Source organism: Lactuca saligna, chromosome 6, assembly GCF_052625555.1.
Source record: "Lactuca saligna cultivar CGN05327 chromosome 6, ASM5262555v1, whole genome shotgun sequence".
Classification (NCBI taxonomy): domain Eukaryota; kingdom Viridiplantae; phylum Streptophyta; class Magnoliopsida; order Asterales; family Asteraceae; genus Lactuca; species Lactuca saligna.
In genome coordinates, this window is record NC_136422.1 from 138,402,157 (window position 1) to 138,428,460 (window position 26,304).

The window sequence follows — 26,304 nt, forward strand, 5'->3', positions numbered from 1 at the left end:
TCGGTGATGTAGCCTATTAGAGGCCGAGTATAGGTTAAACTAGAGCATCTTTGTAATCGTTTCAAGAAGTAATATAAAACCTGGTTTTGTTATCTAGTGTGTTAAATGATTATATGAAATTCTTGAATGGTGACTTGGAAAACTGCAAGACAATACTTGGGACGAGTATGAGTAAGTGTGAATAGTAAAAGAGGCCTATACTACTGGAAGCACAGGACTCATACTTGGATTAGGGAAAGTCACAAGGTTACCAAGAAGCTAGTAAATGATTTCTTTTTCTTTTTTCAAATGTATCATTACCATCTTTTCGGTAATGACTAAGAAGATGATTGATATTCCGATCCTAGAGGTCATATCGAATCAAGTCTGACTAAGATAAGTATGTTACATGGTTCGGGGAAAGTTAAGTCCAATGTTTATTGGACCATTTAAAGTTCTTCAGAGGATTGGGAACCAAGCTTACAAGCTAGAACCACCAGAAGAACTAGATGATATTCATAACACTTTCCACGTGTGTTACTTGAGGAAGTTCATGGGAGAAGTTCCTGACATAATTTCAATTTCCGAATTAAGTTTGGATGAAAGCAAGAGGTTAATTGAAGAAATGGAAGCAATCGTTGACCATGAGACTAAGAAGTTGCGACGAAATATGGTCGATTTAGTGCTTGTGAGATAGAAACATACAAATGGGAAAAATCTCATCTGGGAAATGGAGAATGACATGATGAGTCGTTATCCGCATTTACTTGCTGATGTATGATTCCGAGGACGGAATCATCTTAAGGGGGAGAGAATTGTAACATCCATGATTCTAGGCTAAACATTAATGATGAAGTAATCATCTAGGTCAACCATTGTAACTCGCTTTGAAGTAATAAGAATAAATTATATGAAATTTATGTGCTTATACTTAATTATTATGAAATAATAAATTAAGAATAAAAATCAGCATCGGCAATAAATATTAGATAAATCCGATATCTATAAAGAAAATGGTAGAGGTCAAAACAAGGATTCCAGATATATAAAGAATACCGAAATTCTAGTTATAACGAAGAAGTTATGATCTGTCGAAGTTTCGCGACAGTTCGACACAACGCTGTGTGACGTAAAAAATAAATTTATGATAAAGTGATTTTTAGCATTAGTAATCCAAACGAAAGTTGTAGTATTCGTCAAACGAGAGCGTACATAAAAAGAACGCCCAAGTCTAATTTCGTATGAGGAAGTTATGATTTTTCTAAATTTCGGCTTAGCAGTATGCAACTTGAAACTCGAATTTTAGATCGAGTGATTTTTATCCGAAACAACTTAAACGAGAATCGAAGATCTTGTTGATAGTAGTTCAACGGTAAAAAGACAGACGGAAATGGACGTCATATGAAGAAGTTATGAATTTTTAATGGACTTTTCCTATCCCTGCATGTTAAAAATATAACTTTAAAAATAAATTCAAATAAAGTAGAGCATAATTTCACCTACGCGTGGATATAAAGAACATCAAAAACAGAGTTCGTACGCGAAAGTTACGAAATTTTGAAGTTTAGGGCACAAACTTCGAGGCTGGTCCGAGGAAGTACGCCCAACGTACTCATGTACGTGATCCGAAGTCAGTCACTCTCCCTACTCCTTCGCATGAGAGCCACATGTCGTAGCCTCGACGCGTCCGTTACAATTATCATTAAAACAGGTGAGTGTATAGTCACTTTCATCTTACACATAGACATTAAATATTTTATATAAAATACGTGCTATGTGTATATAAATGTTGTTTGTTAACTTGAGATGGATGTTGAATGAATGTTTTATACATGTTTAAAACGATTTAAACTGTATATGTATTTTTTATCTACAAATATGTTGGGTAAAACATGGGTAGATAAAGTATGAGGGATGAAAGATGATATAGATGAATATTGGCAGTTGTGCCATAAACCGTAAGTGTTTTTTATTTACGTGTTCACCAGATGTACTTTAAATATTCTGGCAGCTGCGCCTAAAGGATAATATTGACAGTTGTGCCTGATAGAGAACGTCATAATCCTGATAGTTGTGTCTAGATGATGTTATTGGCAGTTGCGCCTAATAAATAACATTGGTAATTGTGCCATAGGCAAAGATGGACTTCGTTCCTATTCCTTAGGAATGAATGAATGAGGAATAATTGATTCTTAGGGTGGATCCTTAAGAGTAAAGAAGATAACGGGAATAGGTAATCATGGATATTGTTGGTTGATGAAATTAATAAATTTATTGTTGGTTTATGAAATTAATAGATTTATTTATTGTGGGGTGAAAACCCTATATGCTCACCAGGTTCTCAAGTCTGACCCACTCAGTTTTCTATATTACAGGTAGTGGAATAAGGGCATAGTCGTACGATGACGATAGATTTTGGATTATAGGGCAGTAGATGTAAATAATTGTTGTAAGGCCTATATTGTATTGTTTATGCTTTTGGTCTGCATCGATGTGGACATCTCGAGTTTTGGAATGAAATGAAGAATACATTTCTTTAAGAAATGCTATGATAGATTTTTATCATATTTCGTTCTGGGGACAAATTTTGCAACACATTTTAAAAGATTACTCTGATTTTATTTTAAAAAGCATAAACGAAATTGGTTTTTTATGGTCGTGAAAATGGGGATGTCACACATCAAGACCTTCAAGATGGTAACTTTTCTGTCTTTGGGACTCAAATAGCACTAAGGGTGGCAACCCTAAGCATAGAAACGAAATTGGAACCATAAAGTTCCATTCTTGGGACCAAAAAGGTCCAAAACCCCAATACAAGAGATCTAAGAGAAAGACCACCAAGTTTAGAACTTTATACCTTATATGAATGACAAATGTTGATAAGGTTCTGGATCTATAATCCTTTGCACCTTTGATGATGCTTCAACAATGGCCACCTTCCTTCAAAACACCAAGATGCACTCCAAAATGATCTTCTAAGCTCTAATAACTCTCCTGATACTTAAAACCTTCCTGGATTAAACCCAAAATCCATAAAAGACCGAAATATCCGATTACAATCATACCCTTGACTTTCGAAGGCACAAATGAATACTTGGGTCACTCATGTTATGACTCCCACCTTCTAACTGGGCCAAATCCTTCATTTCACAAGGCCATGAGCCCTATGATAATGATAATTGGGCCGCAGCCCCAAGCAACGAAACACTTTCAAAACCGGGTGTTACACAAAGGTAGTAGGAGGCTGTTGTTGGGTGACAGCAGGAGGCTGTTGCAAATGGGCATCACCATGAGCTGTAGGAGGGTCTCAAAGAATGCTGGTGGGCTAAAAAAATTAAGCTTCGATATGTGTTTGATTGACAAAAGGAATCTGATCTTGACTATGCACTCCTTGTGTACTTGAAAAATAATTAGAAGTAGTGGAAACATTAGCACTCACCCCCTTTGTAAGTAGTGTTGGATAAGGTGTCTAAGCCCATAACTATTTCTGGTATGTACTTGACCCGGCCCGACATGGTCCATTTGGGTTGCATGGCACCATGCAATTGGATAGACTAAATGAGAGAATTAACACTTGGAGATTATTAATATATTATACGTTCTAATATATTAATAATATATTATTTGATTAGTTTGATCAAGAATTAATTTAGAATTAATTAAGTGATCAAAAGATAACTAATTAAATATCTGGGTTGATTATGTAAATCATCCATATCTTGTATAGTGGGCTAAGAGGCTCCATGGATTATCAAGTTGGGTTTCACCCATAGGATGCTCCATGGATGCTCAATGGGAGTTACAAACCCATGGGTCATGGAAATGAAGAGTCATGACACATTAGGGTTTACATGGTGTAACCCTAGATGTGTCAACACTATATAAGAATCCTATTCTCACCAAAATCGGCTACACATATGAAACAAGAGGGCTAGGTCGATTTCTAGTAGTGTGCATTCTCTCAAAAGTCTTTCCAAGAGCATTTGGTGTTGTGTGAAGCATTTGAAGCATCACACTTGGGGTGCTAGGCTCTCAAGGTTTCAAGGAACATAAGCAACAACAAGGTAAGTTATTCTATCTATCATTTAAGTTAAAAATTGTTCCCCATGTATGCTAGATAGGAATATAGCCTTGGACTTCAACTTTGCATGATAATTAGACAAACATAGATCCAAGGTTATTAGGATTGCATGTACACTTAGGAAGTGTTAGAATGCTCAAAACCCATCAATTAGAACGTCCATTATTTTTACCCATATTAAAGTTATTTTTCAATTTGTCATTGGTGAGAGCAGAAGTGTACAATGCAGCAGAAGCTGGAAGATGTATAGGTAGAATCACTAGTGAGATCGATCGCTTCATCACGAGATTCATGTAAGAGGAACATGTTCTTGGCCTCAAGGAAAGAGGGGAAAGGCTTAGTGTTTGTGATTACATCCACAATGCTATGATAAGATGCCGGAAGTCGATGGAGGATTTGCATCACAATCTCAATTTCATCAATATTGGAATCACAATATGTATGTGCTTCAGCCAAGTTCTTTAATGTATGACAAAATTATGTGATGGATGAAGACCCCTTCTTAGTGTTGCAGAATTGCTCTTGAAGATGGAGCATTTTGGACAATTTTTTATTGAGGAAGAATTCATTGAGTTTATCCTAAAGGCCTTTGGTTGTGCAATTATATATATATATATATATATATATATATATATATATATATATATATATATATATATATTCTACAAAAGATTAGCATCACAAGTAGTATAGAACCATGATTTGATCTAGGAATTAATGGCCTCCCAATCTTCATCATTATCACCATTAGGGAGTGATTTGCCAGTTATGTAGCCATGCACCTTAGCTCCTTTGTACATGTCTAAGAAAATGTGTTTCTATAGTTTGTATTTAGATCCATCAAACGACGATTTAAAACTAAATTGGCTGTAGACATTGGTTAGTGCAAAGACAAGTTGACTAGCCGTGGGAGAAGTGATGGAGCTTGAAGATGGTACGGTGGACATAACAACCGGATAAATCAAAAAATAAATCTAACAAAGATAATAGGTAATGAACATAAAGCTTAAGAGAATGAAGAGAGAAATTAAATTTACCATCTAGTTTAATTCGATGATTGACAGGGTAACATAGAGGAAGGTACTGGTGGCCAGATCTTCAGAACAACACTGAGGGACAGTTGTGATGAAGAAACTAGGCCGCAGGAGGCAACGATTCAGTAACTGTCGACGAAAATGAAGGAAAACACCAGAGGCAGCAGCGAAAAAAAATTAGGCTCGATACCATGTTGAATAATGTGAAACCCTGTAAACTATATATATATATATATATATATATATATATATATATATATATATATATATATATATATATATATATAAATATATAAGTTACACAAGGGGTCCCTAAAGTATAGAAACAACCGAATAAAACACTCCTTTGTGAACAAACAGTACCAAAAATTCATAATCTTCCACAAGATGGTATACTTATTTATTTATGTGTATATATGTGTTTCGATATATTCACTTTTGGAATACTTTCTTCAAAAAATTCTAAGTTTTGTAATGTCTACTGTTTCTTAACTTTTGAGCACTTTAATGTTGAAGTTTGTTTATTCCATATTGAGAAATGATCACTAACTTTGTTGGAAGTTATCTTACTGGAACATTTGTACTTAGAAAAGTTTAAGCATCTTCAAATTTGACTTTTGGACGATTCTTTTGAATTGTTGTTCTCTTGAAATTGGTGGATCACCGTTTTTCCATATAAATGTTAGAATTAATAGTTAATTGTTAGTTAATTCTGTTTAATAAAATCATGTGATTCTCACGTGATGTTAGTTAGAAGTTTGTTAAAGGGTTAATCAGTTGTTTCTCTTGTATATAGTTTCAATTTAGCTTCATTTGTAAGCAACTATTCAATAATGAAGAATCAATTTTCCTTCTTCAACTTTTCTCTGGTTTCACCATTGTCAACATGGTATCAGAGCTTTGTGCTCGAAGATTCATTCAATTTTTGATTCCGCACTTGATTTTCTTCTTCAACCATTTCAATCAAATTGAATCATCAATTCAATTTTAAGATTTTGTTCTTTCGCTACTGTTTTTTTTTTCCTGTAATTTCAGTTTCATCATCATAGCGATGTCTTCTTCATCTAATCCAGTTACTCCTCAAAATTCAACTCAATTTCCTAATACATCTGATCCAATGTATCTACATCCATCAGATCATCCTGGTATGCTACTTGTTTCTAACAAATTTGATGGATCGAATTTCAATTCATGGAAGAAAGGCATGATGATTGCATTATCAGCTAAGAACAAGATTGGCTTCGTCAATGGTAAAGTACTCAAACCAGCTTCAAATCACAATTCTTTCGATAATTGGCAAAGATGCAATGATATGGTAACTTCTTGGATACTTAATGTCTTATCAAATGATATTGTCGAATCTGTTCTCTATTCATCTTCTGCCAAAGCAATTTGGGATGATTTAGATGACAGATTTGGACAATCAAATGGAGCAAAGTTATATCATCTCCAAAAGGAGATTTCTGATTTGAATCAAGGATCTGATGACCTAGCTACTTATTTCACCAAGTTAAAGAAACAATGGGATGAACTAAATGCTCTATCTGTTATTCCTGACTGTACTTGTGGATCAGCACACAAAATTCAGGAAGAACAACAGAATCAAAGGTTGATGAAGTTTCTTATGGGACTTAACAGTGATTATAGTCATGTAAGAGGAAGTATTCTCTTAATGAAACCTCTCCCATCTGTCACTCAAGCATATGCTCTTTTGATTCAAGACGAGAAACAAAGAGAAGTCCATTCTTCTACTTTTCAGTTTATGTCTGATTCAGCCTCCATGAATGTTAAGTCTAGTGGAGGGCATTTTCGGAATAATCAAGAAATCAATCAATTCAAGGGCAATTATGAAGCAAAGAAGAACATTACTTATAATTTTTGCAAGAAACCTGGCCATTCTGCCAACAAATGCTACAGGTTAATTGGCTTTCCTAAAGATTTCAAGTTTACAAAGGGGACAAGAACTGTTGCTGCAAATGCCTCTAGTTTTCAATCAACAAATGGTGAAGGGACAACTCAACAAGCCAATCATGTTCATTCTACAAACATTTAATCACTACCACAACTTTCAAATGAACAAATTCAACAATATCATCAGTTCTTTCCGATGTTTAACAATTTTAACACAAAACAAGATGGAAATGGAAGTACACAGGCTCAGAATTCTCAAAACTCGCAGAACCAACCATCTTCGGGTCATTCTAATGCAAATTTTGCCGGTAATGTTTTCTTGTCTAAACATAATTCCATAAGTTGTCATTGCTTGGTTACTACTGCAACTACTTGGATCATTGATTCTGGAGCCAGTGACCATATGTGTCACAACAAATCACTCTTATTCCAAATTCAAACTCTTAAAATCCCATATCACATCACCTTACCAAATGGACAACAAATAAGTGCTTATGAGATTGGTAGTACTTATTTGGTTGATGATGTTGTACTCCATAATGTTCTGTATGTTCCTCACTTCAAATTTAATTTGTTATCCATTAGCAAATTATGTCATCAGTTAAGGTCTCTTGTCATTTTTTCAGACAAATTTTGCTTCTTAATGCAGGGCCTTTCTCAGAAGAGGCCTCTGGTTCTTGGTAGACACCAAGCAGGTTTATACTTTCTGCATTCCAATCAAAACAACAATAATGGAATTGCTTTTTCTGTGACTTCACATGCTCCTTCAGATCCTGCTGTCATTTTTTTCAAATTCAGTTTGTATGTCTGATGACAATTTGTTTTCTTTGTGGCATAATAGACTTGGCTATCTTCCTATGTACAAGTTGAAAACTCTTTCTTTTCTTAGTAATAAAAATGCCACATTCAATCATGCTTGTGAAATTTGTTCTAAAGTAAGACAACACAAACTTCCATTTGGTCATAGTGTTATTAAGACAAGTTCTTCTTTTGATCTAATTCATATTGATACATGGGGACCATACAATACAAGAACTTATAATGGCAAATCTTATTTCTTGACAATTGTTGATGATTTTAGTCGAAGTACATGGACTCATTTGCTAAGTACCAAAGGAAATTCTTTCAATGTTCTCAAAGGTTTTATTGAAATGGTAAAAACCCAATTTGGGAAAACAGTGAGAATTATAAGATCTGATAATGCTCTAGAGTTGGGGTCTAGTAATGAGGCAATCAAATTTTTTCAAGCAAATGGGATCATTCACCAAACAAGTTGTGCATATAACCCTCAACAAAATGGGGTAGTTGAGAGGAAACATAAACACCTTTTGGAAACTTCTAGAGCTTTACTGTATCAATCAAAGTTGCCTCTAAAATTTTGGGGTGATTGTGTCCTCACTGCAACTTATTTGATCAACAGATTTCCTTCTCAAATTCTAAAAGGAAAAACTCCATACTTTATGTTGTATGGTCATCAACCTTCGTATTCAAATCTCAAATCTTTTGGATGCTTGTGTTATGTGAGTACATTACAACATAAACGAGACAAATTCCAACCAAGGGAAGCTTCCTGCATATTTGTTGGATACCCTTTTGGGCAAAAAGGGTACAAAGTTTACAATATGGACACCAAACAAATAATTGTTTCCAGAGATATTATTTTTCATGAAAGCATTTTCCTTTACAAATCAACCCCTAATGATCCTTTATTCCCATCTACAGATTTGTACTATACAGATTCTAATGATGACCCAATTTCATTATTACCTACCTCTGGTATTTCACAAGATAATACTACACCTTCTTTGATATCAGTTCAACCTAATTTAATTCCCCAACAAGCACCTATCAGACATACAACCAGAATTTCAAGACCTCCTTCTCATTTAAAAGAATACATTTGCTCCAATGCCACATGTCACAATCTCGCATCTTGTTATTCCTTATTCACATGCACCCACAATGTTACCAATGCTTCTTCACCGGTTCATGTTTGTTTCTCAACTTTATCATCCCAAAGCAAACAATTACTCAATAATATAACGTGTCTTTCTGAGCCTTCTAGTTTTGAAGAAGCAGTTTTAATTCCAGAATGGCAAGAAGCCATGAATAAAGAATTTGAGGCACTAGAAGCAAATAATACTTGGGTTATTGTTGATCTTCCAAAGGGTAAAAGGCCCATAAGTTGTAAGTGGGTATACAAGATCAAATATAAGGCAAATGGCGATGTTGAAAGATGTAAAGGGAGGCTGGTTGTCAAAGGTTTCACTCAAAAAGCTGGCATAGATTACACTGAAACCTTCTCACCTGTTGTCAAAATGACAACTATTAGAGCTCTTATTGCAACTGCAATCAAGAAAGGATGGAATATGCATCAATTAGATGTTAATAATGCTTTTTTGCATGGTGACTTGCATGAAGAAATATACATGAAGCCACCACCTGGTTTGAAGGGATGCAAACCAAATCAAGTATGTAAACTACAAAAATCACTATATGGGCTCAAACAAGCTTCAAGGCAATGGTATGCTAAACTTTCTTCAGCGTTAAAAGAAATGGGATATCAAAATTCAAAGAATGATTATTCTCTTTTTCACAAGAATATGGGATCCTATGTAACATTTGTAGCAGTCTATGTTGATGACATAATGGTTACTGGAAATAATGAAGAAGAAATCACAAAATTGAAGACATTTCTTGATAATACTTTCAAAATTAAAGACCTTGGATTCTTGAATTTTTTTTTAGGAATTGAAGTTTTGTATAATTCATCAGGTGTCATTCTCACTCAAAGAAAGTTTGCCACAGAACTGCTAAAAGAATTTGACTGCACTGGTCATGCTTCTTGTCCATTACCTACAAATTTGAAGCTTTTGCAAGGTCAAGGTGATCATATGGATTCTCTAGAAGTTTATAGAAGATTAGTGGGAAAATTAAACTTTCTGGTACATACAAGACCAGACCTTGCATTTGCAGTTCAACTTCTCAGTCAATTCATGTCTGATCCCAGAATGCCTCACTATCATGCAGCTTTACATGTTCTAAAGTATCTTAACAATGATCCAAATCAAGGGTTACTAATGAATAATGGAGACGATTTTACCCTCAATGCTTATTGCGATTCAGATTGGGCTTCATGTCCCCAAACCAGAAGAAGTGTGAGCGGATTCATTATCTTATTGGGTAATTGTCCAATTGCCTGGAAATCTAAGAAACAGGTGACTGTTTCATTGTCATCAGCAGAGGCAGAATATAGAAGCATGCGTCGAGTTACTGTTGAACTTGCATGGCTCACTCGCCTTCTTCATGAAATAACTGTTCCGAATTTGACACCTGTACCTGTTCATTGTGACAGCCAAGCAGCCATCCACATAGCTAAAAATCCTGTCTTCCACGAAAGAACCAAACACGTGGAGATTGATTGTCACTTTGTCAGAGACAAACTACAAGATGGCTTGATTTCGTTACAACATGTTCCAACACATTCTCAACTTGCAGATTTTTTTACTAAAAATCTACCTACAAAGCAACATAAATTTCTTTTGAACAAGTTGGGCGTTATTCACCCTCCAACTTGAGGGGGGGGGGGGGGGGTGTTAGAATTAATAGTTAATTGTTAGTTAATTCTGTTTAATAAAATCATGTGATTCTCACGTGATGTTAGTTAGAAGTTTGTTAGAGGGTTAATCAGTTGTTTCTCTTGTATATAGTTTTAATTTAGCTTCATTTGTAAGCAACTATTCAATAATGAAGAATCAATTTTCCCTCTTCAACTTTTCTCTGGTTTCACCATTGTCAACAATAAATTCGACCTTGACCTCGGATTTAGTGATCTAATATGGTTTAAGTGTAGATTCAAGTGGTTCATATTTAAATAATCGAAGAAAATCCACTATATTGGTCGTTTTTTACTTCGTAATGATGAAGATGATGTTAATCTACCCAAATTATGGATTAGCCTTTTATTAATGATGCTGTTGGGATCTGATATTATGTTTAAACAAAGTTCTAACTCTATTGGTCCATCATAAGTTATTGGAAATAAAGTTAGGAAGTGTTGGATTGGAGTAAACATGTTTTTAGGGTGATATAATGCAAAATTAGCAATTTTGGGCATAATTAGGCATCACTCGATCGTGTATTTGGCATGACCAACTTCATGTGTAATTAGTTGTCGTTTTTGTAAAAAAGCCACTTAAGTTTAAAATATTAATATTAGAAGAATCGATATTAAATAAAATCATTAAAAATTTGTAAATTTTAGGATTTAGGATTTTTATGTCAATTTCAATAAAATCAAGGGTCTAAAATCAAATACAATGATTACTAGTATTGATTTAAATTGATTTAGAATTTAATATTCGCTCTAAATTCAAGAACAAAAATTGAAAAAGCGTCCATGGTCGCCACCATTACACTACTACAGTACAGATTCTTTCTTTCTTTTAACAATGGTGGCCAAAGGCAACAACCCTATGGAGAAGAAAAAAACCCTAGCGTTTTTTCTCTTCTTCCTATTCAAATCTATATTCGCCGACGATGACTGCCGTCCGGCTTCCTGCGGCCCCACCGAACCTCAGGTCCGGTTCCCTTTCCGTCTCCGGGATCGACAACCATCTCGGTGTGGATTCCCCGGTTTTGATCTATCCTGTAACAAGAAAAACCGAACACAGCTCAAGCTTCCATCGTCTCAATCATTCATCGTGAAACGAATTTCATACACTGCACAGGTTTTAATCTTTTTATAGCCTTTCGATTTCATTTTGTTTCGGTGATACAAGTGGTTGTTTATGAGTTAAATCCGAATTGAAACTTGAATCGGAAATATAAGATCGAGTAACGCTTCACAGGTCATCAGCGTCGATCCCGACTTCTGCCGACTGGAGAGAATCGCCGATACCGAACTAACCGACACACCTTTCGATTTCAGTCCCGTGGAGAGCTACACTTTTTTCAACTGTACATCTCAGAATCTAGGATTCACGTTCCAGACTGTTCCGATGCTTCCTTTTCCCTGCTTAGGAAGCTTGAATCATTCGGTGTTCGCCGTTCGGACTGGATGGATCCCTCTCGGAGACATTCCGGCGAGCTGTAAACATATGTCGACGATCTCAGTCCCGATCAGGCGATACGGCAATATCAGAAACGAATTGACGTTGATGTGGTTTAGGCCGTATTGCAAATCTTGTGAGCTTGATGGTAGAACTTGTGGATTGCAGAGTGACGATGGAGAAACTGCTTGCTTCGGTTCTTCTTCCCATGGTGAGTTCCTTAGTCCTTACTTCCTTTCACTGTACATCTTCTTATGCACAAGGTACTACTCCGAAACCTAGATTGCTTCTTGTTGAACATACCTTTACCTTTCTCAACTTCATTTCTGACCATACAACCATCCCAACAACCATCAAATTGAATCAGGCAACTCGTAGATGATCTTACACCTAAAAACACTCTACCTCTCAATTTTCACATAAACATGTTTACAAAATTTGAATATACAACCAAAATTTAATAGAAATGAATCTCATATACTCGCATTCAAATATATGATCTATGATTGATATGACATTATTTTTATACTGTATTCGACATGTATTATTGGACTGATACTGATATACTGACACTGATACTGATATACTGAAAATTTCTTGTAGCTATTCCAAGGGGTGCGATATACGGACTAAGTTTAGGGATCGGTATACCCGCATTAATATGCATCATCGGGCTCGCATTCTACACTTTTAGCAAAATGAGAAGCTACACCCACCGCCACCGAATCGACCTATTCTCAATCGCGATCACCCCACAACCACCATCAACCACCGGCCTAGACCGCCTGACAATCGAGTCCTACCCAAAAACCCTATGGGGAGAAAATCGTAATTTACCAAATAATGATCCCACTTGTGCCATATGTCTTTCCGATTACGAACCTAAAGAGGCAATCAGAACAATCCCGGAATGTAATCACTATTTCCACGCGGATTGTGTCGATGAATGGCTTAAGTTAAATGCCACCTGTCCTGTGTGCCGGAATTCTCCGGAAAGTTCTTCGGTTATGACACCGTGTTTTTCGATTTCTTCGGATTCTTCGAATTCGTCACGTGGAATTGCTCGATGATGGAATTTTGGTATGTTTATGTGTATATACTATACTATATTGTAATGTATAAGGAAAGAGATTTTATGTTGTAGGGTGTAGAAAATTTCCCTTTGTGGGATTTAATTGGGTTTTATAGCCTTTTCGGATTTGGATGTTGTATTACTTGTATTAATAATTTACACGGAAAAAACATTATCGAGTAACCTTTAAATTAGTCTTACATATATAGAAACCATTTCATAATTTTGTCCTTGTTTGGAACTTCATCTATTTCCTATAGAGGTACAATTCTGTAATTTTGTCGTAAACGAATATCATTTTAGTAAAAAAATTTTTTTGTCAAAGATCACTTCTGTCCTTTTTATCTAGTATTGTATTGCCATTTAAAAAAGGTAGCTCTATTAAAAGCATATAAATTTCTATTTATAATATCACATTCTTCTTTGCTCTCTAACATTTTCTTCCGACTAACACAAGTCACAAACCATCTTTTTCTCTTTAAAAACATATTTACAAATTAATGTACTTTTAAACATATTTACCATTTAGTCCAATACCAAGTCAAATTTGGAAACAAAGCAAAAGCATTATGATTGAATTTCTGGTTTGTTCTGTGATGAAATTTTGTTTGTTATAAGTGTATTTGGTCTTATAGTTTAAAATGTCATTCGTTTTTGTTTGGTCTAAAATGTTAGAGCAGTCGTTGTTCTTTTATAATATCAGTGGTTAGTGGTTATACACTGTACATGTATCTCGTAATCATTTTTCAAACTTTAGTTATATTATAAATAAATTAATCTAACCATTAAACTTCTAACCCACATCATTTACTTAACAATATTCAACTCCTCCCAATTATTTTAAAAGAAAACAATTGCTATACATAAAAAACAGTGAGGGTATTATCACTAAAAAAAATTGAGGCCCACATCTAAACACCACCGCCTCCATCCCTATCTATTTTATTTTAATTAGCTATTGATTTATACTCCCAACTATGTCAATTCATCGGTAGCTATCTCATTATAATCCCTATTTGTTCATAAGAATCGTTTGTTTCGACGATTCAACAAAGGCAATGTAGCTATTTTTATTCAAAGAGGTTAATTGGCAATTAAAAATTCGTTTCCGGCTAAACAGATTCATCAACATGATTTCATTTTTAAGGTAAAGTTTAAATCTTTTGCATACTTTTATTTACTGTTACTTGTCATTAATAACTTAATTATGGTTTCATAATTTAGTTAATTAATTTATTATAATCATTGGGTAAATTATGAATGAATACAAGGTCAGTGTGACCCAAAATTACAGGTTAACGGATGAATACGAGTTGATGTTTATAGTTAATTGAAATTTTTTGAAGATTGAGATTAATGGAAACAAAAATTTCTTTGTGATATATTTTCATATAATACTACGATATGAAGCTGTCAGCCTCCTTATTCGTAAATCCTAGCTCCGCTCCTGCTCGTAATTGAATGTTAAAGTTGTTTTGTAGTTTTTCGTATGAATCTACTTACATTGTCCACTTGTTCTCTTTGAGAAACATAAGATACATGGATTAGTTTAGTTTATGTTATTACTTTTTTGTAAAGTTAATGGATTAGTTTATGAGAAATTCTAAGTTCTTTATGAATTTTTTAAGATAGATGTTGGAAAAGTGTTGTTTGCCTTTTTTTTCAACAACTTATTGCATTTTATGATGATTTCATTCAAAAAAAATAAATAATAATAAATAAAAATAAAAATAAAAATAAAAAAAGCTTAAATATTTCATGCATAATTAAATCCTTATACACTATACAGGAAGATGACATAAGATACAATACGTTTGTAGTTATTTATTTATAAAGGTTAATAGCAAAGAGTTAAAAAAATTGTCAAAAATTATATTAAAAACTATGAAAAGTTTTATCTAAAATATTGGTAAACAAGTTTTGGTAAATATGTTTGAAATTATGCCTATTTAGTAAAAGTTTTTTGAATTACACCTATTTGATAAAATATTTTTTCAAATATACCTATTTGGTCAAAACTCACCAAAAAAATCTACTTCTCAATGCTTCCAAAAAATTTATAGCTACTTACGGGGCTTGTAACAAGGACATATAATAAATGTTTGAGACTACTAAAGTCGATTTCAAAAGGATAATTTAACTTCGTACCAATAAAATCTTGACTTTATAGTTTAAAGTTTAACCTTAAAATCTATTAATAACTTCTTTCCACCCTTCTATATGAGACATGTTATATCCAACTAGAAGCCCTAGATATGTGAAAGGAATTTAAATTGTGGAGCACCTAACAACCCTATCATGTGCTCAACTTCATTCTGACTCATCTCAACACCCACTAACTTGTTTTCTTTTTGTAGGTTGATTTTCAACCACAAACGAAATAAAAGCATCGTAAAATTTGAACAATATTTAACATTGTCATTTGACCACTCCCTGAGGATAATCGTATCATCTGCATAGAAAATAAATGAGAAACCGTCATTCATTCACGACCAATATTTGTACCAACGAAAACATTATGGTTAATTGCTCGTTTTTGGATATATGTAATTTCTCCATAGCTATAATAAACAAAAACAACGAAAACCGATAGCTTTGTCACAATCTCCTTTGACAGTGAAACTCATATGTTAGGGTCCATTCAATAAGATCGAAGCCATAGACAAAGATTGACTCATCATAGATACACTACTTAAAATTTTCATCTTTAAGGCCATTCGGTATAGAGACATTTTAACGTGTAGAAATCCTATGTAGAGGAAATGTCCACTAGTGGACACCACCCCAAAACCTAGTGGTTGTCTTATAGAGTGGTGGCTATCATGGACTGTTCACCAAATCCAAATCTCTCTCTCTCTCTCTCTCCATTGGTTATTCACTACTGAACACCATCTCCAAAGGTATAGTGAGTTTGTTGTTAAAAGGGTATATCATGATGTGTAGTTGTTTTCACGCGTATTGATATCGGATGACCTAAGATCCATCATAGTTATGTGTACAACAAATGTTAAGATTTGAACAAAAACATGCACAAAATTTGATGTTTTTAGTGTAAATATAAATTAGTGAATTAACCTTATTCGTTTTATTGGAAGTAATTATCTGATTTCATTTTTGTAAGTTTCACTAATTACTTTCAAGATGCATTGCATATGCAAATGCCCATCAGTTATGGTGGATCATGAATTCTATCATGTGTTTAGGTTAGATATGGGGTTTTAAATAACGTTAGTCATGACTTGACAACAATGTCAAACTTCAAATTTCTACAAGTTGCGACGAGCCACGTCGTATGTAAGGTGTGACTTAAGGCAATAATTTTGTATATATGTAACGTCCTATTTTCACAACAAAAAAAATTTATTTTTATTAAGGTAAAACTTCACAATTATAAATTCTATGAAAACCATTTATTTTGAATTACATTTATAAAAACTCAGAGTAATATAATTAACGTGGAATTCTCAATCCTACTGATGCATGTGTACAGTCTCGCCCTCGCCTTCCCACGATCACCGATAGGACATGAAACATAAACAACTAAGCAAGCATAAAGCTTAGTGAGTTTCCCTCAAATACCCCATACAACAAACATACTAGCATGCATATCGGGTCCACAATCATCAGATTGGATTACCCTGGCCCAATCAGTTGTCGAATTGGAATACCTTAGGTTTGTTAGCTTGTCGCCTCAACCCAACCGCTCTTCCTGTAATACTCTGCTAGACCTTTCACAACACACTACTCCGCTACCAGCTAACCTCCATGGAATGCGTAATCAAAAGTAACCAGAGGTGAGATAGCCACCCGAATAGATGATCCCACTCTAGAGCCACAACCAAACAAGGAACATGCAAGAAAACCTATATATAGCCCCTAGGGCACCCCACTAGACGTTACCAGTCTACTGGAACTCTAACCCGCATACCACTACTATTGCAACAACACCTTATATGTCACAACTAATATTTTTAGGGTTAGGAAAATTTGTCCATGTGTAATTAACTTCGGGTGTATCTTGTAACCCCAAGTATGATGTTATATAAGTTATTCATTCAAAAATGACAATTCAAATCAAAACTCACTCGTGAAAAATCTAAACCTAATTCAATACGTTGTAGTCACTCTACTATGGGCTTGTAATCGTAACTTCCCGGTTCAAACCTCTTAATGGACTAGGATTCTCATGTTGGGCCTAATGGGCCAGTAAACGCTCAATTTGGTTCTCTTGGGCCAAGAATCCTTATTTGGGCCCTAGTTGGACCCACATTAATTAAGCAATAATATTGTGGGCTATAAGACCCTTCATGGGCCTTATTGGGCCGAAAATCACTCACTTTGTCTCTATGGGCCGAAAACCCACTTATGTAATCACATTGGGCCGAAAACCTATTTCTTTTACTCTTTTGGGTCGTAAACTTATATTTGGTCCCAATGGGCCGAAATATCTCTTATTGGGCTACATGATCTCGGTTGTTATTTAAATCCAAGCCCAATAGTCTTTTTCATTCCCCTCCCCCCTCCCCCTCCTATCTTCGGTTTTGATAATAAAAAGAAAAGAAATGTGATTATCCTAATACTTGACGCCTCAATAATGCATGTTGTATATCTATGCAACTGTCTCACATATTTCTAAGTTCAAACTCTCTAAACATCCATGTAATGACCAAGTTAATTCTCTCTCTCTCTCTCTCTCTCTCTCATCCCTCCTTAAACTCGGACGAAGGCCATTCTTTCCTTCACAAAATTTCTTTAAACTTCATTCCACTTCTAAATTCCTCTATAAACCTTCAAGAACTCATTCATTTTCCTCCAAGAACTCATGAGGTGGTGTGTGTTTCAACAAGTTTTCATCAAGTTCATCTCTTTTGGTAAGTTATTATCATACTCAAAATGTTATATTCCATTTTGTGCTAAGAATTTACTCTCATAACTACCTTCATTTCCTGTTCAGGCTTCCTAGAACTTCCTAAGTTCAAAACTCTTCCCAAAGGAGTTGGCTAGGCCGAAATCTCCTTCATTCTCTTCTTCAAAACCCAACTAACACCAAGGTGAGCTTCATACCCCCTTAATTTCGAGTTTTACTATCTTTTGGGTGAGAATGCACTCTATTTTTGTGGTTAATCTTAGTATTATGCATGTATGTGTGTGTTTTCATGTTATATTGTGTGAAATTGCCATGAAAATGTGTTAAACACTCACAAATTCGAGATATCTTCCAAGATTTGGTGATATTAGTAAGCAAACTACTTGAAGTTACTATTATGATTGTTTGGAAAGATTAAACATGAAAAGTTACTAGAAAATCCAAAGACTGTACACAAAAGGACACTATTGACAATAAAGATAAACAAAATAGGCTTTTAGTGCCATTTTCGGTTTTAGTGGGCTAACTTGACAACTCACGATTATTTTGGGCCTAAAGTGTAAATTTCCATAAAAATGGGTCTTATATTAAAACCAACGGTTTAGTGGGCCAAAAGTTTCATTTTTCATAAAAATGGGCTTTCTATGGAAACTTACAGTTTCATCAGCTAAAAATGTCATTTTTGGTAAAATGGGCCTTATTTGACAATTCACGGTTTTATTGGGCCTAAAATGTCATTTTTAACAAAAATGGGCATTGATTGTAAATTCTCGACTTAAATGGTTCAAAAATGTCAATTATGACAATAGTGGGCCTTTATTGTAAATTTCGGTTTTGTTGGGCCAAAATTGTCATTTTTAATAAAGTGGTCCTTTTATGTCAATTTTAGTATTAATTGGACTAGAACAATCATTTTGATAACAAATGGGCTCTTTACGACATTTTTACTAAAAATGGGCCTGTTATACTCACTTACATGTTTATTGGGCCTCATATACCCATTTACATGCTTATATGGCATTGTTTATACATTTACATGTTTATTGGGCCTCAAATACCCAGTTACACACCTATTGGGCCTTGTTTATACATTTACATGTTTATTGGGCTTCATATACCCACATACATGCTTATTGGGACTTGTTTTCTCATTACATGTTCATTGGGCCTTTTATGCCCATTTGACTTTCTTATTGGGCCTTACGACACGTTTTATGTTAATCGGGTCAATAACATTAAATATTTGGCATTTTTGATAAAACAGATATATATTTTTTTTATATATCACCGATGCTTTGTAGTCAAAATACATACTCGCAATATTATTTATAATGTTAAATAATGGGATACACCATTCACGTAAATTTAGTTAAGGCTCTTGTGAGACATTCCTTCATTCGTACCTACCTAGTGTACAACATAAGTCATGTAGTTAAAACCAGAGTCTCATGAAGAGAAAGCGAGAATCTGTGTATAAATCTATATGGGGTTGACACCCGCGCACCTAAGTTGCTCGCTACAGCTAGACGAGCCAGTCTAGGGTGACAAATGTCTTACCTTAACCGTCGCCTGAAGAACGTCATGACATGCATATCAGTCATATCAAGTATGGTTATAGCGACTCACATAGAGAATAACAAACAAAATAAATTTACGGAATGCACATACTATACTCTTGATACATTGTACGAACTATACATTTACTACATTACTCTGGTCTTAGGGTTTTAAGACCACATCACTTTTACAAACATAAAATATCGATTTTTTTGGGGAACACACACAATACATTAAATTTTACATTATACATAAAATATTGCATTTTCTGGGAAACATTTTTTTACACTATCAAACAAGAACATGCATGCTTTAATACAAGATTTGCAACAACACTCTCAATTACTTTTATGGAGAATATCGGATTTTCTGGTGCTTACAAAATGATACGAAACTTTTCATACAAACATGCTTATGAACTCACCAACATTATATATGATGACATTTTCAAAATAACATGTATTCTCAAGGATTCGGTAAACAGGTTGGTCGTCAAGGAAATGTGGACTTTTATTGTATTTTTGCTTTCATCATACATTTAATATTCTGGAATGTAATTTGTGAATAGATACAATGATGTAAACCGTGTAGGTTGTATCATTGGATGCATGATGATGATGTTGTCTATGATTCAATTATATACACTCTGATGATATTACAAGATGAAGTCACCCACCCCGAGACGATTCCACCGTTCTGGTTGGGAGTGTAACATTATACATTATCAACTCTTTAAGGAATGTGTAACCATATGTAACTAGAGGTGAGATAGACACTCTGACATATCATCCTATTTTAGTGTAACATCCCAAAAATACAGGCCAAAAATTCCATTTTTAAATACGTCATGATAAAACCAACATTGTAATAAAACATCTATAATATCATGTCATGTCAAAACCAAAGTAGAAATAATCAAACATATTATCATAAAATAATATCAGAGTGTAATCCCAAGGATCTCATGTGCGGAAAACCATAGTGTGATGCGCTGCGATCAAGCCGGCTCCTTTCCTTTGAAAACGAGTACCTGAAACCAAAACTGTAAACCGTAAGCACAAAGCTTAGTGAGTTCCCTCATAATACCTCATACCATGCAAGCATATAACAAACAATATTCAATTAGGAGATACGGGCCACACCCACACTCGTGAAGATACGGGCCCCGCCCACACTTCGCTTTCTGGGAGATACGGGCCTCGCCCACACTCGTGAAGATACGGGCCCCGCCCACACTTCGCTTTCTGGGAGATACGGGCCTCGCCCACACTCGTGAAGATACGGGCCCTACCCACACTTCGCTATCTGGGAGATACGGGCCAACTCATATCATACAAGTATCGCACAGACAACGAGTGTAAATAATTCTATTATACTGGCATATATCATAATCAACTCAACTAAGAGATACGGGCTCGGCCCACACTCTAATACTAACGTCTCGTCTATACGGGCCGGCCTTGGTGCCATAGACCCGTTACTACTGGAAGGAAACTCACCTCATACTGATGAAGTCCCGTAGACACAACCCCACACTGCTGAAGTCCCGCAGACTCAACCCCAGCTGCTGGAGGACAGATTCCCGAACTGTCAACACCAAAATAACACCCAATTAATAATTGGGTCCCAACACATAACCATAAATTCATACTTGGATAATTACTACATTACCCCAGGCTTGGCTTATATAAGTCCAAGGCCCGATCCATAGGCCCAAAGCGAACTAGGAATCAAAGCCTAGCATATGGCTCAATTTTCCAAATTGGGCCCAAGCCTATATGTGGTCTTATTCTAAGGCCCAACATTATACAATCATTAAGGCCCAACTATAGTCCATCTATGGCCTAATTTGGAAAATTGGGCCCAACCTCTTACATGGGACTTACCCTAGGCCCATTAAATTATTTTAGTCCATATAATTATTCTTGGATGGCCCATTAATAATCCAATCATCAAGGCCCAATAGAAAGGCCCAAAAATAAACCCAAGTGAAGTTAGGGTTTCACATAAAATGTCGATTAGGGTTAAGTTTCCTACTTAACCCATTAAGGAATTATTTCTTTAAGGACTTAATCCATTAAGTCCATCATTCTTCTAAATAAGTCATATGATGTGATTGGGCTTAATCACACAATTCCATTCCAATGGCCCAAATATGGGCCTCGATAAGTCCAAGCCCATAATCCCAAATTAGAGTTTTCACATGCAATGATGATTAAGGTTTAGTGTTTCTTTCTTAACCCATTAAGAACTTAATCCATTAAATCCATTATGCCTTACGCTAGTTTGCCAATGATTAATAATTATTTAAGATTTAATAATTAATTCTCGTGTGCCCCAAGCAATTTCCACAAATTAGGGTTTTATTTGCATTATGGTTTTCCCAACCTAAATATTAGTCCATTTATCAATTTGTTGGGCTTTTAGGTCCATTAGGGCTTTATTGGGCCTATTAAGCCCACTAGAATATCATTAAGCCCATTAGGGTTTTATTTGGGTCAATTAGGGTCCATTAAGCTTTATTGGGCCCATTAGGGATTACAAGGCCCACTAGGGTTTCAAGCACCCCAAACGAATCAACACAATCGAGACAAGGCACACCGCCACCCGACACGGCGGCCGGTGGCGGCGGAAGGCGGCAGCCACCACCCTATGGTGGTGGTTTGATTTTTCCTTTCATTTTCCAATTGCTTTACAATTTACAATGAACCCACAAATAAACACACACACTACACTAATTAAACATGCACAACCACCCTATGGTGGCCGACAGCGGCAAATGGTGGCAGCCACCACCTCACGGTGGTGGTGATGGCCTTCTTGGTTTTCTAGCCACACAAACCCAACCTTACATCGCAGAAATAACACACAACAAATAAAATAGACACATGCAACCACCTTGAGGCGGCAGGTGGCGGTAGCGAGTGGCAGCCACCACCTCATGGTGGTGGCGGTGGGGTTTTCTTCGGATCTCCGGCCAGAAAACGTTTATGTAGCTCTAAACCATCCCAATACTCGTGCACAACATCGCAACACACACACAGCTTCACGAGACCACCAACCCAGCCACCATTTCACGGTGGCAGGTGGCTTATGCAGGCATCGGCGGGGTGTAGTGATTTGCGAACGACAGCAACGAACAATGACAGCAAAATGCGCCTTGCCTCTGACTAAAACCCAACAGCAGCAATGTCGTGGTTCCTCGGTGACGAAGGAGTAGCGATAGAAGGATCCGGCGGCCATGGGCGGCGACTGCGACGATCTCGGCCTCTCTCAGCGACTTTCCGGCTTCTCATTCGCTTCCAGCAAGAGCGACGTGGCGGCACCTAGCAACGATTGGGTTGTTGTGGCGAAGGGAGGATGGGAACGGGAGGTGGCTGCGACTGGAGGTAAAGAAATGGGAGTGGCGGCCGGCAAGGAATGCATAAGGAGGGTGACGGCTGAATCTTTTCTTTAGGGTTAGGGTTCCTTACACTTATATACCCGACTCCATAACCAAGTTGCCATAATGGCAGAATTGGTCCCTCCCCATAAGATTTCTTCATATTTAATCTAATATTTACCCTTTTACCCTGGATTTGAAAATCTTCTTCAATTTAATCCGATAATTACCTTTTTAACCCAGTCCGTGGAAATTCCCTTACATATTAAGTCCCATAAACTACCGGACAACCCTCAATATCTTAATTATGACATACATAATCAACCCTTCCACCTCATTTCCTTTTAAATTAAGTTCAAATAATTACCACGAAGCCCTTGTCTTCATAAATATTATAATATGAGTCCCAAACTCACGTTTTTAGCCCCCAACTTCTAAAAAATATGACAATTACTCCTTGAACCCACCCCCTGCATATATAATTATTTATTTTAGGCTACCATTCGCTCATTAATTAATTTATTTAACGTAATAAATAAATGGGTGTTACAACTCTCCCCCACTTAAATTAGATTTCGTCCTCGAAATCATTCCTTATCCTTCCTTACTCACCCAACCACTCTAGTAACATGGTCACCATCCGTAGATGAATGAATTTCTCGCAACAAGGTAATTTACTCAATCTGAATCTGTTGTCTCGAGATGGTCTGGATCCCTAGCAGATCACTTATACTGGACCATTATCGTTGGACCCAGTCCACTTTATCCTTCAACCGGCTACTCAATTTTTGGTAACTCGAGGTTCCCATTATAAAACAGGATCATATACCTAATTATCTCTATAGATCACTTGTACATGGCCAAGGCCCAGGTACTCCTGTTGTGAGTGACTTGTCACTCCCCAATAACCAGCTATTATATGAGTACTTGCAACCCGAAACATAAATGCTAACACTACCCAGACGCTGAACTACTCGAACACTGATCTGCCTGAAGCAGTATGTCGCCACATGGATGCTTTCAAAAATCTATCGAGACCTTCCCGGTCTCAATTAATCCGTCGGTCATCTGGATTTACCGGGTTTCGGCCCGGCTGCAAAGCTAAAGGACTCCCTACTTAGTCGCCTCATACGACTTCTGAATGAAATCCCTCTCTGGAACTAGTTGCCACTAGTTATCATGCCACTGAGGTTCTAACAACTTTCTGATCTAACTGATCGGGTCCATGCGTCAAATCCTGTCACCATCAAATCCAAGACTAAAAGTGATTGCTACCTAACTGATGGTAGCCTTATATCACAAGCAACCTTATACGATTTACTGCTTTCCTGATCCCATCACTGTAGTGGTGCTCCTATAATCTTATCACTGGCTCAACCAGATCTAATCCATCTAAGTAAATCCGAAGTCCAATCCGTGGATTTCCATATCCTCACTGTTGCACCCGAACTGGTGGGTACTATTGCTCCTTCCGCATTCTAACAACACACTTATGCCATCTATCAACCTAGTGAATGCTACGGCTACACCCGCAGACTTACACCACTCTATCATTATCTAACCGCTAGTGAATGCTACGGCTACCCCCGTAGTCTTACAACACTTCCCACGCTAACTAACCACCGGTGAATGCTACGGCTACCCCCGCAGTCTTACAACACTTTCCAAACCGGGTCGAACACGCACTCGACCTAACACACCACTGAAATTGAGTCCTAACCAGAACTCTAGCCTGGTTCCGAAAACATGCTATCATGTGACCCCACTCTATCAGTACCACAACCCATTCTCGTGATCAAAGCGTCACAGTAACCCACGAAATCATCTACACCCTCTGGTATAGTGAGAATCAGTATCTCGCACAACCACTGTCTAAGAGTCTCGAAGGCTGCCTGCTGCTCAGGCCCCCAACGAAAGGTCACCGACCTCTTGGTCAGTCGGGTTAAAGGAAACATCAATCTTGAAGAAGTCTCGCATAAATCTGCGGTAATAACCCGCTAGACCCCGAGAATTCCGAATCTCAGATGGAGACCTCGGAATCTCCCACTGCATCACGGCCTCTATCTCGGCCAAATCAACTAGAGTACCCTTCTGGTTGACAGGGTACCCAAGAGATTGCACCCCGTGCAACCAAAACTCCCAGTTGGAGAACTTTATAAAAGTCTCTCCCCCACTTAGATTCGACTAAGTCTTCACATCACATGAGAATTGAAGGATTCTCAATCCTTCTCGCTTTCTAATATCCCCCTAATGACAACACGTGCCTGCCAATGCTGGGGTTTAATCACCGATTAAACCTTGAGATCTCCCATCCTCGGAAATCTCGATGAGTATTCTTGAGTTCTGATCCAGTCTGACACCTCCATCCATCTAACATGCTGTCAGTTGAAGACCTTAATCTTCACTCTAGCTGACGAATCCTCGTCCCCTCTCCAATCTTGCAGTACCACTGAACTCTAACTGAAGACGGCCCATGCGAAAACACAATTCTCTTGAACATCCGATGACCAACCACTTATGCCTCTAACACCTGCGATTGGCACTACCCTTTTCATGTCACCTGCTCTGTCCTAGCAACGGTAGTGCCTTGAACTCCAAAGTTCATCCATAAACAATTACCGACCATACCTGAACAATGATAGAACCCTTGAACGCTGACTTCATTAGAGAACAACCACTCCAACCCTGATCGAGTATCCTCTAAATAATACTCCTGCATAGATCCCGACAAAGATCCGAAATGATAACGGTATGCGTGGAACCCACTCCCCAAGATGCATCCCTCCTTGGGTTCATCAAGGACCTTTCGGCATGCTGAATGGCATATAAGATCCCTGATAACCCAAACACTAGCAGAAAACCAATCCGAGGTATGACTTATCCAAACTCACTCACAATTCCAACGCGATACGTATCCCCAACATCCATCTATTAGCAATAGAAGATGACATACTCGCAACGTATGGGGAAATACTGGTCCCCTTCTGCAGACATGACCAACCCTACCACACCAGTGGCAGCCTAATCCCTTGGAGTGACAAACTCCCTCGTGTACTCTCTCGTATGCATTGCACTGACTCCGACCTTGCTGGCCTTTCCCCCGATGATCGGAGGTGACGGGTCTCTTCCCGCGACCCTCAACTATACGCACCTGGTACAAACCTCTCTTCTCAAAGTGCTCCCAATCGATCTTGCATCTGCAACTTTTGGAAATCATATCCTTCAGGGTCTGACACCCTGTCACGCCCACTAGCTCGCTTGCCAATGGCTAAGCTGCAACAACTGGAACATCCTCTATCCCCAAACTGGGTCACAACTCTTCCCTGAAGCATCTTAGATTCTCCAAGACTCTCACTGATTCGAGTATGGA

At 36.9% G+C, this 26,304-nt stretch overlaps 1 protein-coding gene across 1 annotated transcript; it reads left to right on the forward strand.

Annotated features, from left to right (window-relative positions):
- Positions 1–11,384: 11,384 nt before the first annotated feature.
- LOC145001919 (putative RING-H2 finger protein ATL21A) lies at positions 11,385–13,319 on the forward strand. Its single transcript, XM_078961249.1, has 3 exons — positions 11,385–11,735; positions 11,856–12,267; positions 12,660–13,319. The coding sequence occupies exons 1-3, from the start codon at positions 11,457–11,459 to the stop codon at positions 13,124–13,126; spliced, it is 1,158 nt and encodes a 385-aa protein (XP_078817375.1). The 5' UTR covers positions 11,385–11,456; the 3' UTR covers positions 13,127–13,319.
- Positions 13,320–26,304: the final 12,985 nt, after the last annotated feature.

What these genes read in the sequence shown, in the direction of transcription:
- LOC145001919 (XM_078961249.1), top strand. Translation starts at nt 11,457, where the DNA reads ATGGTGGCCAAAGGCAACAACCCTATGGAGAAGAAAAAAACCCTAGCG. An exon ending in GAATTTCATACACTGCACAG is followed by an intron (nt 11,736 to 11,855) that starts GTTTTAATCTTT and finishes AACGCTTCACAG; the next exon opens with GTCATCAGCGTCGATCCCGA. An exon ending in CTTCGGTTCTTCTTCCCATG is followed by an intron (nt 12,268 to 12,659) that starts GTGAGTTCCTTA and finishes AATTTCTTGTAG; the next exon opens with CTATTCCAAGGGGTGCGATA.